Below are 20,643 nucleotides of genomic sequence, written 5' to 3'. Positions count from 1 at the left end.
TCATTGCTTCTTAATTTTTTTCATCATGTCACCCTTTATATCCAAGTTAGGTATCCATTTAGAGCTTTTCTTAATATTTGATGTGAAATGATATCTAGACTACTTTTCCAGTTTTTCCAATAGGTTTTTTGCATAGTGATTTCTTAAGCCAGTAGTTGAGGGGCTTTGGTTTTTTATCAAATGCAGGCCTACTGTCCTTATATTGCTTTTGTATGTTGTGTACCTAACATGTTCTGAAGAAAATCTGTTGGAGTGTATGGGGTAGGGTATTAAGGGAAGACTAGCACCTCTGACATGAACCCTTTTCAGTGCAGCTCATTCACCTTTGGTGTCTACCTTCACCCAACTTTCACCTGTGGTTCCAAGAAGCTGTGGCATGTACAGCAGCCACACTCCAGTAAAACTATCTCAGCAGACAGACCAAGTCAGGTTGAGGGTAAATGACAGGCCTCCAACCTGTCAGTGAGTTTGGGGGATGTCAGCCTCAGCATGTAAAGACTTCCCCTGACACAACTGGCTAATGAGAATAATTTGTTACAACGGCCATGAAGGTGGCCAAAGCACGTGCTGTAGAGTGCTTAGAGCTTGGTCAGACATCACAGATACCAAGGCCATCCCCTGTATCCTGTGCCATTGCCAGTCATCCTGACTTTTGTCTTGCTACTGGACTTCAGTGCCTCTGGAAGAAGGAGTGAGGCTGAAGACTGTCTCAATTAAATCCAATTCACAAGCAAGCCAAGCCATCGCCTCATGATGCCATTGGTCCTCTTCAGAAACAAAGGATAGACAACAACAATGATAGCCTAATCTGTTCCACTAGTGACCTCTGAATCTGAGTTTGATGAAGTCTAATGAATAAAATTTGAAAGTGTCTTCCTATATGTTTAATCCGTTTGAATTTTAGGACTATATACTCATGCTTTTTATGTTCCTTCCATGTAAGAAATACCTTCTACAATAATGATTTTGCTTTAGGTTTCAGATTTTTTGAAAATTAAATTCCTACAGTCCTGTTTCTTTTTTATTTTTATGTCAATATGTTTTAAAAGTTGAAAAAAATTCACAGAGAACAAAATTAGTTGCTAGATACCTTTTTAAAAGCTAGTCCTTTAATATTGTATGCCCTGAGACAATGCACATCTTGTAGAATAGAAGGAATATGAGGTCTTTGAAAACATGATCTGCTCCATTTTTGGCTTTGTATTCTCGGTGCCTTTTACAGAGCTGGTGAAGCTCAGTCTTGCCACACATTGGATTTCTTTGGGGGCTTTTTGTGTAGGTGGCTTTTGTCTGAATAAGTGGTTGTGCTGTAGTGGTGTGTTTTCTCATAATCAACTTAGGAATGACACATATTCAGTAACTTTGGGAGGCAGCTGTTTTCTCAAGGTGAGGAACTTCCCTGGTACAGGGTGTTAATAATTTCCATGAGACTGACTTTAGAAGAAGCTACTATAATCTTATAATTAGGCTTCTTGTAAAAGATGGAGAGGGGGAAAATCTGTTGAATTTTTAACAGGCCAGCTAAAAGTTTACAAGTGATTTGTAACTAGCTTCAAAGACAATAATTAATTACTCAACCTGAGAGAATAAGTGTTATATGTTACATTGAATCCAAATGTATTGTCCTTTATTTAGGAAGGAAATCTTAAGTGGGGTTACTGTATTTACTGTATATAGTACTCATCACTTAACATAACCTCTGTAAGCAGAAATTTAGATATAGAATTGCCTTTAATGGGGGGGTAGTCACAGTAGTCATATAACTCATTGCCCAAGAAAGTAACTACTCAGAACACCTACTGAGTTGGATCTGTCAGGGGTAGCTGAATGCTCTTATTGTAGCTAATTTCTGGAAGTATTTCTTTTTGGCAATTTATGTCTTAAAAAATGGTGCCCAGAATAACTGAGTTCTATGAGCACAGTCCCACACATGTTTCTATAGGCTTGCCCTCTTGATCGATTGAGTGATTTCACATACTTTTATTCAGTTTTCTAGGCCCTCAGTTTCTATTCTAATCTTAACTTGGAGAGGACCCCAGTAGGGAGTAGAAAAATTAGTATCACTGAAAGTTTGCCCCTTCAACAATTATTTTATCTGTCTCCACTTCCAGAGATTAAGTTGATGAATAATGTGTAGGCGTGTGTGTGTGTGTGTGTGTGTGTGTGTGTGTGTGTGTGTGTGTTTAAAGAAAGGGAAAGATAGACACTACCTATTTATTCAGGGCCACACAAATACATGGCAGTTCAGGAGCTAAAACTCAGATATACTGACTTTTCATTCTTTATAAACGACAGTCTACTCTTGAGAGTATTATTCACTTTGGCATTCACTAACTCCTTCAATGGAATTCTTTGTACTGCTTTCCATTTGTACTGGCAGCTGAGAAATTTGGCAATTACCTACATAGTGACTAATAGTACTAATATTCCCTTGTGGATGTAATATACTGTATAAATGCTAAGAGCTATATAAACATTAAATAATTTGCTTTCACAATAGCCCTTCAGAAAAATGTATACAACTATCTTCATTTTATGGAGGAGACTGAAACAGTGGCCTAGTAAAGCTATATTACAAATTAATATGATTGTACATTGGAGTGTAGTCATTAATTTATGGTCACGTTCATAATTATACATCAGTCTACTATAAACAACACATTTTAAATTATTGTGTACATGGATGCTATCTCGTGAACTTTTTTTGGGGGGGAAAGTACTATATCAAAAATTATCTAATAATTTTTTGAAGACCATGAAAAGCAAATATCCAAACAGTACTTAAAATATTTATGTAAGTTCATTTTCTTTTTGTGATAAGTTATTTATCATCTCATGGAATGAATACTTGTAAGATTATTTTCCTTTGGTTCCTTTGGTTTTTTGATTTTCATACTCTGTTGTCATCTGTGTCCTTTATCATCTATGCATATTTCTTTCTAATCTGCTTCCTTGTTTTACCCATATTTGTTTCTGTGAGTGCCAGAAGTTGGATCTATCTCCCCTGCAGAATAAAGCACATAAGTTTTTTTAAAAAAATTACTATTTTACCATTTTAAACTATTATTATTATGATATTATTATGATATTATTATTATTATTATTATTATTATTATTATTATTATTATTATTATTATTATCACCATTTACTACTTAGGCTCCTATTCTTGCCAGGTTTGCTGACAAATATATTCTAGATGAATAAAGATTCCAGAAGTCTAACTCCCAGATAAGTGGTGCTGTAATTTTATATAATTATATAGTAAAACATGAACATAGTTACTTAGAACCTTAAAAAAAATCATCCAGTCCTATCTTCTCTAGCAAATTGCTCCCTTCTTTATATTTCTTACTTATTATGGAGCGGTGAGTGATATTATACAATAGTTTGTTCAATCATTTCCCTTTCCATTGAGGGGGAAAAAAATTCCACTTTTTTTTTAAACCACAAAAAGTGCTCCTGTGAATATTTTGGTTACAGGTAAGTCATTTCTCTCTGTCGCTGACCTCCTTGGGATATGTGTCCAGCTGTAGCCACACTGGGTCAGAGTATAATGATATTTCTCTCACAATCACAATTTGTTTTCTGGAATGGTTAGATCATTGTTCTATCAGTCCATTAATAAGCATATATTAAACACTTATTATATGCCAAGCACTGTGCTAAGAATTGGGGATGCAAAGAAAGGCAAAAAAACACTCCCAAACCCAAAAAAACAACACAACAAAAACCCAAAACATCCCATGGTCTAACCATTTTAGGAACTCACATTGAAGTGGGAAGATCACATATAAAAACTATATGCATACAAGATAGTTAGATAGATAGATGGATAAAGAGTAAAGAAAAGGTTACCATAAAGAGAAGGAGTAGGGGCAGATGGTGGGAGAGGCCTCCTGCAGAAAATGGGATTTGAACACTCTTGAAGTAGGCCTGGACACAGAGGGAGAACACTTATTTAATAATAGGGCATAGCTAGTACAGAGCTATGAAGTGGGAGATGGAGTTTCACATAAAAAGAAAACAAGTAGGCCAGGGTAGTTGCCAAAGAGAGTATTTTATATTTGATCCTGGAGTTAATAAATAAGCCGCTGGGTTTATTGAGTATGACATGACATTAGACCTGGTTAGACCTGCATTTTTAACTCTCATTGCCAGCTGAGTAGAAGATGGATTTAGAGTGAGGAGAAGCTAACTTGGGGTAGAGAGATCAATCAGAAGGTATCATAGTAGTGTAGTCCAATCAAAAAGTGATAAAATCATATACTAAGGTGGTGATTGTTTGAGTAGAAGATGGGAACGTATATAAGAGACGTTGCAAGGGTAGAAATTACAAGACTTGATAACAGATTGGATATGGGAGTTGGTTGAGAATGAGGAGTTGATAATGACCCTGAGGTTGTTAGCTTGGATGACTGAAAGATGGTGGTTTCCTCAGAAGTGATGATAGAAAAGTTTGAGAAAGGTAATAAGCACAGCTCCACCATCAGTTGTATTAGTGTGCTTGTCTTCTCATAACCTCTTGCTCACTATTTCTACTTAAAGAAATTTTTAAAAGCTAGAGTTACTTAATGTTTATTTCATATTTTCACCAGAGCCTCTAAGAATTAAAACACTTATGAAATAGTGCCATTGTTTTATTGATATTAAAGTGAATAAGAAGTGGACTTAGCAAGGGGACATGTAGAATTTTCACATCTAATATAGTTTTTTTTTCAGGTCTAATAATTTAAGCAAACAAAACGCCTCCTTTTTTGATAGATTGACATAGCAATAGTATATGGAAATTTGCTAGAACTTTAGAAGCTGTTTGTATTTAAGTAAATAAGCAATCACGTCCAGTAGATTTTCTGCCAGGAAACTAACCAAGGTATAATTTTGAGTTTAAAAATAAAAAAAAGTTACATGTTATATAAAGCGTAAGTAGATGACATAATTATGGAAGACCTATAAAGTTATTCAACTTCAAATTAGAAAGTAAATGCGTGGCCTTTCAGAAACTAGTCTTGATTAACTCTTGCCTTTCTTCTATGTTGTTACGTTTCTGCATCATTTGTAAGACAAGGCAGTGATTTTGGTTAAAGGCCTTTAATAAAACATTATTTTATTCTTGGCCTTTTTCTTTCCCGCCTAAATATTGGCTTTTATAGGTTCCAGAAATCTTTCAGTGAGCTCTCAATTTTTAAAATATAATCAAACATATTTAATGCTAAGCATTTTATGTAATTAGTTTCAAGGAGGCCTTTACTCTTTCAGAACATTAGTTGATATTAAGTTAAAAAAAAGACCTGACTAAAACTTTCATGAGGATAGTAAAACACTGTTGTACCACATATGACTTCTTTGAAATCATTTCTCCTGAAATGTAGTTACACAGTAAAAAATTAAAATAATATAGTTAAGTTTTAAGGTGAGAATTAATGTGATTAGCCTTTTCTCAGGCTTTTTCTAGAAGAATGAGAGTCTTATTCATTTTACTTTGACAGACATCTGAGCAGATTGCATCATATGTAAGACAAACATGGAAAATTCTTGAAGGAAAAGTATTTTCATGAAATAGTCTTCAAGACATTCACATAACAACATATATACAGAAAAGAAATGGAAGAGGATTGTACCTTTTGGAGAGTCTGTCTGAAGTTCAGTATTAAAGGGACTAAAAGCTTCTAATAATGTATCTAACTTGTAATAAACAAACTTGTGATATCAGAGAAGAGGCAAAAGTCCAGTAGCTTGAATTTAATAACATTCTACATTTTTTTTCGGGAGTTGAAGGGATGATTTGTAAACATTTAGGAAATGTTCATGCAAGTCTAACCTCACATCCTTATTTGTGGAGTTATACTGATAGATAAAGGCAATGCCATAACAAGGTATATTTGAATTTTAACAAGGGATTTGATGGTCTCTCGTGATTGTTGTTTTGTTCTCAAAGAGGACCAGTAACATATGGAGGGTAACTTCTTAACTTGCAAGGGAATTGGATTTGAGTGAGGCAGGGCTATGCAAAGTCTTTAGCCTCACCCTGTCCTCCAGAGTCATCTGAGTCCAATGGCAAGACATAGGTCAGGACAGCTGGAGATGGCCCCAGAGGCAGTGGGAGACTTTGGATTTCTTAAGCTAAGGTCTTTCCCAGGTTTCAGTTTGTTTGAGGCAACACCCATTCATTGATTTGAACAAGATAGAGATATGTGGCTTAGATGAGTGTCCCATACACTCTGCTGTTTGTTGTCTTCATCTGTGATGTGGGTAAAAGCATACATGGTACAGTTCTAAAATCTGTAAGGGCCACAGAACTTGAAGGTGTAGTAAACATAAAGTAAGCATCCCAAAAGATCTTAATGAGCTAGAATGATGGCCCACATTGAATACTATTGAATTTAGTGGGAATAAATGCAAACTCCTACAACTCATATTTACAATAAAAGTACAGACTGAGAGAAAGCATCATTAGAATATAACTTACATGAAAAAAATCTGGGCATATTTGTGACTGCAAATTCAAAGTGAGTCAGTAGTGTGATAGCAAATAACATTTCCCCCCCCTCCTTCTTGGAGGGTATGCATTCAGACCTGACATTTCATTTGTATGAAAGAACTCTACCAGTGAGTAAGAACACAGTTCAACAAACCATATTCCTAGCTGCCTTAGGCATTTAGATTAAATGATTTGCTAGGGTGATACGACCAGGAAAAAATTAAGAATTCAGGGGTCGGGGGAAAGAAAGCTGCCTCTGTAGTCAGAAGACCTGTGTTTAACATCTGTTTCTGATCCTAATTTCCCATGTGTCTTTGGACAAGCATCAGAGGAAATAAACTCTCAAGGACTCAGTTTCTGCAGTGATTCAGTGATCCTATGATGCTTCTTGCTAACCATAATTCTAGCTTTCTTTTCTTTTTTGTCTGTCTGTTTGTTCATTCATTTATGTATTTGTTTGTTTGTTTGTTTATTTTAAGGCAGTTGCGGTTAAGTGACTTGACCCTGGGTAATAAGTGTCAAGTGTTGGGTCTGAGGCTGGATTTGAACTCAGGTCCTCCTGAGTCCAGGGCCGGTGCTCTATCTACTGCACCACTTATCTGCCCCAATTCTGGCTTTATTCCATGGCACCATGTTACTTGTCATTTGAGTTTTAATTTTCCTTAATTGAAATATAGTGTCTAGTTTGGGAATATTGTTCTTAGTTCTGTGCCAAATTTTAGGAGTCATTGATCAATACTGAGAAAAGATAGTGACCTGGATGGTGGAAGAGTTGGTGATCATTCCAGATAAAGAACATCATTTGTGGAAAATGTGGGTATTTTTCTTGGAGATGAGAGTGATGGGGAATATGGAAACTTGTCTTTTAGGCATTTAAAGGGTTGTCATGTAGAAGAGAGAGGGGAGAAGAGCAAGCCCTTTGAGAATAGCATCAATTTTTCAATGAGATGGTGCTGGCCTGCTTTATCGCCCTTCTTTCTCTTAGGCTAGGCAGGGCCAATCTATCAGTCATACTTGGGCCCCATTATTTCAGTTTAGTGTAATTCTTCACAACATAGAGAGAAAAGGATTTTTTTTTGGTGAATTATATTTTATTTTTCACTATATAATGTAAAATCCAAAATAACTTAATAATAAATAGAGTATCAAAATATGTTTTTTCCTATTTAACACTTTGGGTTTGTTTTATTATTTTTTGATTTATTGGAGCTGTATCGGTTTATAGAAAATGCATGTTATTTATAAGGTTGGTCTAAGTTGAGAAATCATACAAATAATTTGCTTTTGTTAGCAAAGTATTGGGCTTCAAAGATGTTTAATTACAGTTATAGATACTATCTTAAGCTTGTAAGATATTCCAGAAACGAAACAGATTTTAAGTTTCATTCAAGTCTTTTCAACTTCCTTTCCGTATATATTACTTTCTTTTAAGCCATATTTTCTTTATGATATAATCTTATAGTAAATATTAATTCAATCTTAGAAATGAATTAAAATCTTTTGCCAAAGCATGTTACTAATTTTTTGTTATGTAGTACTCTAATGAGCTCTAGAATAAATTTTTTATTTTCTTTCAAATGTGTTTGTCAATACTGTATCATATTGGAGATGGAATAAAAAGAGCTTTGTGCAAGAAAGCAGTGTTGTTGTTGTTTGGGGGAAGGGAGGCTTTATATTTTCCTACCATTATATATTCTAAGTAGACTCAACTTGTCTCATGACATGATTGAAAAGGCATGCTTTAAAAAAAAAAAGAGACCTCCTCCATGTACTTATATCTAACCTTTCATTCCAAAGCAAACGTATATGAAAGGGCAAAAATTACCAGTTAAAGTATATGATTTTAGAAACTTCTTAACTTGTTTGAGGTTTTGAACCTCAAATTTAAGAATTTTTTTAAAAGTAGTAGTTAAAGGACTGTATTTTATATTGTGGTACTTTAATTCTTAAATATATTTTTAAATGGTATGTGAGTTGGAATATGGGGAAATTTATGTAACATGCCGACTCTCAGAGCGACTGTAGTGGGTCTGTCATCTAAATCAATATATCTTTTTTTAAATTTAAAAACATTTCTCTTTCTTTCTATCTCTTCCAAACCCTCTTTTCCACAATAGTTATAGTTTAACTTTGGTTACTGATTTTAGAATCAGAAGACACAAGTTCAAATCCTAGCTCCTTCGCTTAGAACTTATGTGACCATGGGCAAATTATATTGCTTACTTGTCACTCATGGTACTGATCTGTAAAATGTAAAAGACGAGAATAGCTGGCCTGTCAGGTCACTTCCAATTCTTATGTAACTATGATAGAACTTTCTGTATTATGTAATTCCAATTATCTTGGTATATCAATTTTGAAGACTTTAGAGGGGAAAAAATGCTGATGGAATTAAATTGATTTTTTTTGTGTGTATGTCTTTTTATTACCATTTATCTTATTATGTTAGACTAAAGTAGACATGGTAAATATGCAGAATATTTTTTTTTGTAAATATTTTATTGTGAAAAAATACATGTACTTTGACAACTTCCGTATACATTTTTCAGTCTCTTGGACTTTTTAGATGGAAGAAGGAAAAAAAAAGAATTCTGAATTTAATAGCTTTTGTAACATGTCTAATTTCTTTTTTTTTAAAGAAAAATATATAAACGACAGTGATTATATACACCAAAGTGTCACACCAGTGCTATTTTTAAATCCTCCCACTGAAATAGTCTTGTGAAGTTATTTAAAAGAACCAAATTTCACATCTTTGTTTTTACTTTTCGTTTTTATATTAGTGTTTATTTCTATATAATTCATTTAGCTTATATGTGTAACTAGAAAATTTGAATTTTATATAGTTTCTTCTAGTCCAATTCTCATTAGTTATGAGATTATAAAAAGAGTAGGCTTAATGAAGAAAATGGACTATTAAGAATGTGTTAATAGAAATAACAGTGATAACACTGAGTACTGAATATTAACATCCTCAGATTAGGATTCCTTTCTTAAAGAAATAGATAACTATGACTAAATTGTACCTCTAACAAATTCAGTGAGCTCACTATTCTTAAGTCCTGTTGTAATATCTGATATAGTGAAATATCTGTCTATTCACACACACACACACCAACGCTGATGGTAATGTTTGACTTCTGTTTCTTTTAAGTACTACGAGATGACTTCAGGCAAAACCCCTCAGATGTAATGGTGGCAGTAGGAGAGCCTGCAGTGATGGAATGCCAGCCTCCAAGAGGCCATCCAGAACCCACTATTTCATGGAAAAAAGATGGATCACCATTGGATGATAGAGATGAAAGGATTACTGTAAGTATGAAAATAATCATTGGAGCATAGTTGTGGATGCTTTCATTAATGAAACAGTAAATGAATGGTAAGGCTGCTTACTTTGGAGATCCTTGAGCTACAGCCAATTTCTTCTCCTAGTTAAAGAAATATTTTTATTTGTTCTAAAGTTGACATACTAACAGTTATTTATATAGTAGTTAAAGCTATGATCTCATGGGAGCCTTACAGTAATCTGGTACTTAGAGCAATCATCTTCATCCCCATTTTGCAAATTTGAACTCTCTGATTTATAGAAGTGACATGATCAGCCCACAGTCATACCCCCAGGAAGAGTGAAGCAGGGATTTCCTGACTCATAATCCAATATTCATTCTATTACATTATGCTATCACTGGAATATGAGCAAATCAAGCTTGTAATGATATTTAGTTTGGTCATTAGAGATGAAAATTTAGTTTTTACATGTGTAAGATGTTTGTCCATAAATGATAGAGTTGTACTGGAAAGTGCATAGCCATCTCTATATGTCAAAACAAAATTCCTTCCTGAATAGCCCCACAAAATTCATAAAACCGTGGGACGAGAGCTAGTTGGGAATTCAGTATAACCTACTAATCTTACAGATGAGGAAAATGAGGTCTGGAGAGGTTGACTCTTTCCAAAGTCCACAGTAGTAAGTGCCAGAGCCAGCGATTGAACAGAGTTGCTTTGACTCCAAATCCAGCACATTTTCCACTGCATCATTCTGTCTTTCTAATTTTTTCAGTTTTATTGTTGGATTTTGATTTTAACCACTCATTTACCCAAACACTCGTTCCTACTGAGTCTTTTTTTTTTTTAACAAATCAGAATCCAAACCACCAATCACATCAACTGCATCGAAAAGTATATGTCACATTCTGCATCCATAGACCCTCTGTAGTAAAGGAAAGTGTGTTTCATTGTCAGTTCTCCATAATAAACATTAGCCATTATGATTCATCCTAGTTAAACTCTGTTTTAATACTGTTATCATGCTTTTTTTCTTTGCTCAATAGTGTTTTATATACATTTCTCTATTCACCATTTTTTATGGAGCTATTATATAGCATTACTTCTTTATACCACAGTATACTTTTACATTCTTTAGTTAATCAAAAAACAAACATTTATTTAGGTTTTTTTCTGTGTAACAGACAACTGTGTTGAGTGCGAGGGATACAAAATAAAAACACTTTCTGCCCTGAAAGAGCTTACACTCTAACGAGGGAGACAATTCTATGTGAATTTGGCCACTTCTCTGTTTTCTTTGCTGGATACTCCTTCAGATCCTTTCCTCTAAAACTATAGTTGTTGCTCAGTCTTTGGTCCTGGGCTTTTTTCTCTTTTCCTTTTATACAACTTCACTTGATGATTTCATCAGCTGTCATGGATTTAATTAGCATCTCTATGCTGATAATTCTCAAATCTATCAATCCTGTTCCAGTCTCTCTGCTAACCTCCAATATTGCATCTCTAACATTTTTCAGACATCTCAAATTGAATATCCAACAGACATCTTAAACTCAATATGTCCGGAACAGAACTTACTATCTTCCACACTAAAACCTTCCCTGTCCTACCCTATTACCAGAGAGGGCAGCACCATCCTCTCAGTCCCTCAGGCTCCCAATTTAAGAGTCACCTTGGATTGTTTACTATCTCTAACCCTGCATATACAGTGTTCTTAAGGCTTGTCAATTTCACCTTTGTGGTATCTCTCAAATATTCCTTTTTCTTGTCTTATATCGCCACTGCTCTTGTGCAGGCCCTCCCTTATCACCTCCTGCCTGGACTGTTGCCTGCTAGTGGGTCTTCTGCTTCGAGTCTCTCTCTGCTTCAATCCATTCTCCATCTAGCCTGCAAAATGATTTTCCTTAAGTGCAAGTCTGCTCAGCCTGTCCCCTCCCCAGATAAACTACAGTGTCTCCCTACTGCCTCCAGGAACAAATACAAAGTGCTGTGTTTGGTATTCAAAGCCCCTTATGCCTTAGCCCCTTCTTACCTTACCAGTCTTCTTATACCTTAGTCCCTACCTTATACTCTCTGACCCTGGCCTTCTATGTGTCCATGAATAAGACCTTACAGATCTCAGCTCTGGGCATATTTTTTTAATCTTCTGCAGGAAGCATATCCTGATTTGTTTTAATTTTCACACCTTCTGTTTCTAAATTATTTCCTATTTATCCTGTATATAGTTTGTTAGCACATGTTTGTTTGCTTGGTTTTTCTACCATTAGATTGTGAACATTTTAAGGGCAGGGATCGTCTTTTGCCCTTTTTTGTATCCCCAGCGTAGCATAAGGTCTGGCACCCAGGAGGTGCTAAGTAAATTGTTGATTATTGCTGTGTGTGTGTGTGTGTGTGTGTGTGTGTGTGTGTGTGTGTGTATGCAATACCAAGAATATGGAAAGTATGTTTAAAGGGGAAGTTACTAGAACATTCTAGTCATGAGATTTGAGTAGTACAAAATCATATTGTTGTGAAATAAAATGTAAGGAACAGCAAATAGGCCAGTATCAATGGAACAGAGGAGGAGAGTAATGTGCTAAAAGGTTGTCATAATAAGAAGTGGCCAGGTTATGAAGAACTTTAAATGCACAAGAGAGGTGTTTATATTTGGGCACAGAAGAAGAGTTGAAATTGTAGTTTAATGAATAGAGGTGGCATGGTCTGTCCCATATTTAAGAAAACCACTTTGGCAGCTTTGTGGAGGATAAGTGAGAGAATGGGCAGAGACTTGAAGCATAAAGTCCAATTACATGGATGTTGAATTAATTTAATAGGGAGTCCTTACTCTAGTAGTTGATGTTTTGGTGTTCTTGGGTTTGCTGGACCCCCTTACTCTCCCAATTGTTTCTATATCTTCTTTCCCTAATCTGTTTCAGTTTTTCTGTTTTTTAAAAACTGCTTTATTATTGTAGTTTGAAATATGGTAATAGTATAATGGCAGATATTCTTCTTTCTTATCACCCCCCCCATTTTCTTGATATACTTGAACTTTTTTCCTGATTAATTTTATTTTATTTTTGTATATTTTCATAAAGTAATTTCTTTGTATTTTCATCAGTAGGATCCTATGTCTGTAAATTAATTTTGGTAATATAATTTTCTTACTGGCTTGGCCCAGTCACTCACAATTAATGTTTCTCTAGCTGTTTAAATATTCCTTTATTTCTGTTGTTTGTTTTGTTATTATACTTATGTAAATCTTGAGGAGGTCTTGCTAAGTTAATTTCCATATGTTTTATGTATCTCACAGTTCTTCTGAAATTGAAGGAGTCTTTTTGTACTTTGCTTTGTATATTTATAACACTGTATTGAAATACTGATTTTTTTTTGTGAAATTTTTTGTACTCTACTTCTTTAGCTTTTAATTGTCTTAAGTAAGTTCTACCCTGAATCTCTGGAGATTTCTAATCAGTGAGGAAGCATATATTAAGCACTTGCTATGTGGTGGGCACTGTTCTAGTCACTATGAAGAATAAAACTAGTAAACAAAAAAATCTCATTTTTAACTTGAAACTATCATGACATCTGCAAATAGGGCTAATTTTATTTTGTCTTTGCAGATGTTTTTTATCCTTTAATTACTCTCTTGCCTGATGCTCTATTTAGGATTTCCATCTCAATGTCAAATAGTAGTGGAAATAAGGAATGACCTTGTTTTACCCCATACTTACTGGAAAAGCTTCTAAGTGTTTTGTCACTGCAAATAATAGTGTCTGTCTGTCTGTCTGTCTCTCTCTCTCTCTGTATACACACATAACACACACATACTTTTTAATCAAATTAAAGAATAATTTTTGCATTCTCTTTTTAAGACACAAATTCATGTCTATTTTATCAAAGACTTTTTTACAGTCTATTCGTATAATCATGTGGTTTTTCTACGTTAAATGGTTAAGTTATTAGTTTTCCCCCTAGTGTGCCATATTTTTATGTAAGGTTAAATTCTTCTTGGTCAAAGTGAAAAAAAAATGTGCTTTATTAGTATGCCAAGAAGCTTAAAAATACAGTTTGGAATAACAGATTTAGATTTGTGCTATCTAGATTATTTATCTGTCTTGGGAAGTTTTGCTAAATTTCATTTAAAAGGAAATTTTCAGTAATTTTTATGAATTTTAAGTTATATCAGTGCTTATCTCTTAAAATGAAGCAAGCCTTACAATTGGATGTTAACCTGCTTTGGATAATTGATATATTTCCTTGGTAAATAGCTAGTGATAATACAGTGTTGTAACCAATAGTCAGAGCTGCCATAGGGCAGGTTGACTCTTTTCTTTTTAACAGTGTCTGTTAAGGGAAGTGAAAAATGTTCCCTTACTGACCCTAGGGATGAGCGCTTTGTATTTTTCTTTATGTCCTTAGCTCAAGATAGACTCTAGAGAAGGACACACGTGTGTGTGTGTGTGGGGTGCGCACGTGTGCCCTTTAGGGCAAAGGTTTGCACCATTCTTTGTTGGAGTGATATTGAATCTGGAACTCTCCCTCCCTTATACTAACCCTCCCCCTCAAACATCTGCAGTAGCATAAGACTGCCAAGAAACTACATTGGTGGTAAATTAAGGGAGTAGGTTGGTATTGTTATACTAGAAAGTGATCATAAATCTGGGAAATGGGGTCAGAGGTGTTCTGGGCCTACTTCCAAGGAGCTAAGTAAGTGCAAAGAAGATAGATTTGGTAAAAAGAACTTCTCTTGTGAGCTTCCTGCTTTAGGCTTAAAGATAATAAAGCATACTACTTTTAAAATTTGTGTTTAAGACATTTTTGAATGTTACTTTTGAACATCTTTTCTTTCCCTTCTCTAAGATCTAAAATTCCCCCCATCCCAAATCCTCCCAACTAATTACGTCCTCCTAATAGCCATTTTACATGTTGTACTAACTCACTTTTCATCATTATAAGAGACTCCCTCCTTCTATATCACTAGCAGTAATACTGATGAGAGAATAGTTTTCAGGGATCTAATAAAGGGTCAGGAGTTCTAAGAGTCCAGTAGACTTACAGTAGCCACAGGTTCAGTAAAACCCAGGAAGAGTTATCTTCTCTTAAAAAAAATGCTGCTTTTAAAGAGACTCCCTTGCCCTGTTTCTAGATAAAACGTGACTAATATGAAGGATTCAAACAGTACTATAGCACATTAGAGGTAATTTATGGAAGCCTATAAATAAATGTGAATCTCCTTAACCCAGATGGTATCCAACCTGTATGTGAAAACTTCAAGGAGTCTACTACTACCTTCTAAGGCATTCCACTTTAGGAAGTAATTGAATAAGAAATGTTTGACAGCACAAACAGTTTTGTTTTGTTTTAATTATTACACAGAAGGGTGAATTGTGCCAAAATAAACCAGAAAATTTTGTTTACTAATCCTTGGGAATTTTGTAATTAATGACATTGAGTAAAACTGCTAGGGATTTTAAAATTTAGGCAGAGCAGTTTTGTTTCTTGTTGGGTACAAATGTTTTTTGTCTCTAAGAGGATTAGCACAATCATTCACATTAGGTTGTTATATAAAATATGCTAAATATTTTGCAATAAATTCATACTACCTTTAATTCTAAAGCAGAAGGTATAAAGCTATAATAACATGCCTACTGAGTGATGTCAAATAGAAACAATTTCTGAATCTTTTAAATTCTGCCAAGATGGCACAAGATTTGTTTTTGTATTTTAGGAAGCAGTGACATCTGAAACAGAACTATTTCTAAAACTTCCTGTGAGTGTTGTGTAAATTAATTCTCTTGAACTGATAAAACCCTGAAGGCGAGAGTTATACTTCTATAAGCAAGGAAGTGAAAGCATTGAAAATAAGTAATACAAATTAACAACCATTTCTCCTTTATAAGTCAGTCATAATTGTTTTTTGTTTGTTTTCTACCTGAAGACAAAACTGAATTTGGTTAAATCTTCCAAGTTGCAATGAAAAGAAACTGAATATATCCTCTGTTTAGAATTGTTTGGAAATAGATCCTCAAGAAATGGCAGTAATTAGATGTTTAAAATGTTGCTTATTTTTCCATCTTTTAAATTCTTGTTTTCATTTTCTTCACCTGCTTTGCCAAATGTATCAAATATTGATGAACAAGAGATGAAGTACACATTATATCTTTATTTAAAGATCACATAGTACTTATTGCTGAAGCTTTGAGGTTGAAGGAACGTCTAGTGTTTCTTACTGTAATGGTTTGCCTTGGTTGAAATTTTGGAGTTCACCTCTTCTGCCAGTAAAAACAACACCTCACATAAAGGAAAATTTATCAGTGACAGTACTGACCTTTAAAAAAATGTACTTGTATCATGGCTTATTCTAGGGCTTGAGCAATTGTCAGAATTTTAGAAAAATTTACTCAAACGTAGCAAGGATATACAATAAGGTTTCAGTGGTACATGGCTTCTCTACCTACAGATTCTTTTGTCTTAATATAGAAAAGTATCTGGGTCATTAACTATGCAGCACATGATAAGTTGTATAGTATTCAGAAATCTACTTAATCCAAGAGCCTAGACTACACACCCCTAACTTTTGGATGACCTGAATTACGTGTCTGGGAAGCCAGGGTCAATTAGGCCCTGGGGTAGCTTTGTCTTCTTAAAGGTAAAGCTCCCCTATATTGTGAATGAAAGGAAAGAAGGAGTATCAGATTAAAAAAAGACTAGTCCTATCACATCCTTACATGAAAGGATTTAATGAAAGCCTCAGGGTAAACTTGTCTCTGGTCTCAAAGTGTTTTATTTTGTTGAAAGGAGTATTTGCATCTAGAAGCAAAATTTAATGTGGCTTAAGTGAATAGCTTGGGTTTGTCCAACTTTAAATACATTTCCTCTGATCACATAAATCTTTCAAATAGAGGGCAGGGAAGGGCCTAAAAATGGCATTGTACTGTAGATTTTTTTGTGTGTGTGTGAAGAAATCTTCCATCTTATTTTAGTTTCATTTCTTTATGTTTTGGAAGGAATTTTAAAATTTTTTTCTTTTCTTGGTAGTTAACATAACAGAATAGTAAAAATGGAGATGAACCTTTAAAGGCAATTTAAAGAAGAATAAAAGAATGAAGAAGGTATTCTATTAATTAAAGATATAGCATTGAATTTAAGTTCAAGAATCTGGTGAGGGCATACAAATGAAAAAATTGTAAAATGGTAGAAGATATGATAATCTTCATTTGAAATTTAGTATCAGACATTGCACTTCAAAACTATTTTGAAACTGAACAAAAGCTTAAGTGAACCTTAATCTTTATGTGAACCTGTGTACTTGTAGAGTAAAATTGAGTATACTTTTTAATTAGACTTTGTAAATTTTGCTCAGATTTTAATAGAATTTAAAAATTAAAAGAGATATAAAAATAAGATGAAGTTCAACAAGAACTTGCAGTCATAACTGTCAGAATTTATGCCTCTAAGAAAATGTTCCAGCAAAATTTTAGCTCAAGATCATGCACTTAATATTTACTCTGTATTTATAAGATCATTGAACATGGAATCTAGGAGACCCACACAACTACTCAGTTTATGACCTTAAACAAGTTACTTAATCTGAAATGGGAATAATACTTACCATACCTGTCTCTCCTTGATTGTAAGCAAAGTGCTTTTCAAAACTTCACATACTATATCAAAATGGAATGATATTTAATTGAAAAATCACATAGGATTAGGTCACTCAAATTAATCTTGAGACATAAGTTTGCTATTCTACAAGTCTAAACTTTGAAACTATAATAGCCTAACCAGTTATGGGTTTTAAAATTATTCATGTAAAGAATGCTAATTTTGGAATTAGAGAACCATTATTCAATTCCTTCTTCTGCCTCACATTACTACCTTCAGTGAGACACTTAACCTCTGTGAGCCCATGTTTTCTGATCTGTAAAATGAGCAGATTGTACTACGTGACATTAAGAATTTTTTCCACTTCTTAATTTTTTCCACAAAATAGAAGACAGTCAGGTAATGGCGAATGAATGGGAAAATGATGTGGCATGGCCCTGTAAAATGCTGTGACACCACTGCTCAGGGGTATATAGGTTGATGATAATGAATGACAGAGAGAAGAAAAAGTTATTCAGCTTTATTTTCTTTATGATTTCTTTACTATAGAAAATTATCTTTTATAGTAAAGGCCAGAACAGAGATAGCTAATAGGGTTGTTAAACCCAAGATTAATAGGGATGTGGTAAAAGAAAACTTAAATACCTTTCTTGAGTTCAAGTCACCAGGCAGTGATGAACTCTATCCTAGAATACTAAAAGATGCAGTTTTGATGGTTGAAAGCTTTTCAGTGATCTTTTAAAAGATCATGAATAGGAATGGGGAAAAAAAGGATCATTGTTCCTACTTGAAGGGAGAGAAGAGAGAGAGAGAAACTGAGAGAGATATGAGTGATGGTTGTATGAACTTGTCTTTTTTTTCTGTCAACATTTGAAATATTACTTAATTGTGTTAAGAAAAGTAAGCCAAGGGCATGAATACTGCCTGTTGTCCAGATTGTCCATATATAGTTGTATGGATAAGTTGTTCATCAGTATATAGATCTTAGACAGATGTTGCAAATAAACATTGATTTGGGCCTAAAATAGCATCAGTGATGATAACAAGACTTGTCTAATACTGCTAATACCACTTCAGTGTTCCCCAGCCCACTGGGCAGGAATCCTTTCCCTTGGAAGCCCTATTATGGAGATAATACTAAATTTCTGCCCCTTCATGGACATCTGAAGGATTATCCCTTATTTTATAGTCTCTGAATAAGGGTGGTCCCTCATCTTCATCCAAGAGCTCTGGATTGTCACCAGTTCAGCTAAGGAAGTTCTTTTATACTTATTCACCATAGTTAGAAAGAGACGCTTTCATCTGTTTCTCACTTCCTTATTAATGTTAAGGACACCACCATCCTCCCTGTCACTCAGACTCACAACCTAAGTGTCATCCTTGACTCCTTACTCTTCCACCCCTTATAACCAAATTGTTACCAAGGCCAGTCATTTCTACCCTTTGTAACATCTCTTATTTATATATATATTCTCTCCTCAGACACTGCCACAGTAAAGGTCCTCATCCCTCATGTTCTCGTGCTTGGATTTGTAGTAGCCATTTTGTTAGTCTCCCTAATCTGAAATCTTTTTCCACTCTAGTCTGTCATTCAGAATTTGATCTTCCTTATGCTCAGATCTGAAGATGTCTTCCTTCTCTCCACACCCCTTGTGCAATTCAGCAAGCTCCTGTGCCTCCTGATCATCTCCAGGACTCCTCCCTCAAATTCTCTGTGTGGCTTTTAAAGCTTTTTAAAACGCTGGGCATTTTCACTGGCTACCCCCTTATGCCTGAAATTCTCTTCCTCCTCATCTCAGCTTCTTGTCTTCCCTAAGTTCCGTCAGGTTTTATGAAATTCCCATCTTTGACAAGAAGCCTTTTGTAGTCTTACTTAATCTTAGTGCCTTCTCTCTCAGATCATCTCCAATTTGTCCTGTATTTATCCAGTTTTTACATAGTTGCTTTCAAGTTGTCTCTCAACAATGACCTTTTCTTTATTCTGAGTGCTTAGCATAGTGCCTGGCACCTGGTAAGCAATTAATAAACAACTGACACTGTCATTACAATGCAGGACTTCTCCCAACAATAGGTCCTCATTGTCCCCCAAGCCCTTTCTGGAATGAGTAGTCTAAACAATCCCAGCAGAAGGATCTGACAGTTAAGGGGATGTGAACTCTTTTCTCCAAATTATATAGAGCTTTTTGAAGTAGCAGGAACTTTTAAGGCTTGGATGATTATACCGGGGATACAATAACAAAGGTGAACCAGAAGGTGAACCAGAATTATATCCAGCAAAATAAGTCTATTCTTATTAGATGAATCTCCCTGGAAGTTAGAACCAAGAAACTATTGGAGAACCTTCTACCTTCCAAGGATTGCATTGATTAAACTCAGACATGGGTTTTGATGAGTAGCACACCAGAACCTGGTGGACTTTTTATTAGGAAAGGAAAATCAGTTCTCCTGGGCTATGCCAGTTGGGCACAGGTTCAGGGCCACATGGGGAAGGAAGGTGGATGTTCTGATTGGCATGAAGTGTACAATTAGGCAGAAAGAGCTATCTTGTCCTCAAGCAGATCATGTGGTGCTAAATTCAATACCACATGGTATCATGGCTTTCATGTCCATTTTTGTAACAGCTTTAACCTTATTGCATTTATCAGAAGGCCTATGTTGTCTCTAATGGGTGCTGACCTTACTCATGAAAACTGCTTCAGGTAAATTCCTTCCTTGGTCCTGATACCAAAGAAATAGACTTTATTTATCCAGTCCTCTTCCTCCAGAGCCTGGAGCACTAGTCCTAAACTATGGCTGTGTCCCAGAAGTCAAGAAATATCTTACTCAAACTTTCTCTCAAAGCTCTTTCCCACTCAAACCTTGCATCATGCAACTCAACCTATTGGGAGAACTTCTCAGGAACCCCATCCCTTAGATGGGTTACCAGATCAGTGGCTGTCTAGTGATGGCAGTTGTCCTATTTTTTGGGGGAGGGAGAGTAACAAATGGAATCACTGATTAAACAGGCAAAACCGTTTCCTTCATAGGTAGCTCTTTGGGCTAGCAGAGGAAACAGGATGTTAGGACTTGCACTAAAGTCCTTAGTTTTTGTCAGCATCAAAATCTGTTGATAAAAGACATTAATATACCGGAGGGACCCAGGAAAGTGAGATTTTTTTTTAAATGTACCATTTCCATTTAACAATGAAAGACCACTGTACCACCAGTTCTTCCTAAGAAGATTAGGAAGGTGATTGTATTGCTGAAATGCAATGAGTCTTATTCTACGTTAGTCAAATTGTATTTGGAATATTGA

At 35.0% G+C, this 20,643-nt stretch overlaps 1 protein-coding gene across 1 annotated transcript in view; it reads left to right on the top strand.

The window, feature by feature from the left end:
- The window catches only part of ROBO1 (roundabout guidance receptor 1), a 480,872-nt gene that overhangs the window by 245,764 nt on the left and 214,465 nt on the right, over positions 1–20,643 (top strand). Inside the window, exon 3 of the mRNA XM_078147422.1 lies at positions 9,634–9,791. Within this exon, the coding sequence (XP_078003548.1) occupies positions 9,634–9,791 (158 nt within the window). The remainder of the gene's footprint in view (positions 1–9,633; positions 9,792–20,643) is intronic.

Source organism: Phascolarctos cinereus, unplaced genomic scaffold (genome assembly GCF_003287225.1).
Source record: "Phascolarctos cinereus isolate Bilbo 61053 unplaced genomic scaffold, phaCin_HiC Scaffold_7;HRSCAF=346, whole genome shotgun sequence".
Lineage (NCBI taxonomy): Eukaryota > Metazoa > Chordata > Mammalia > Diprotodontia > Phascolarctidae > Phascolarctos > Phascolarctos cinereus.
Note: the sequence above shows the minus strand (reverse complement) of the source record. Positions and strands in the feature narration are given on the sequence as shown.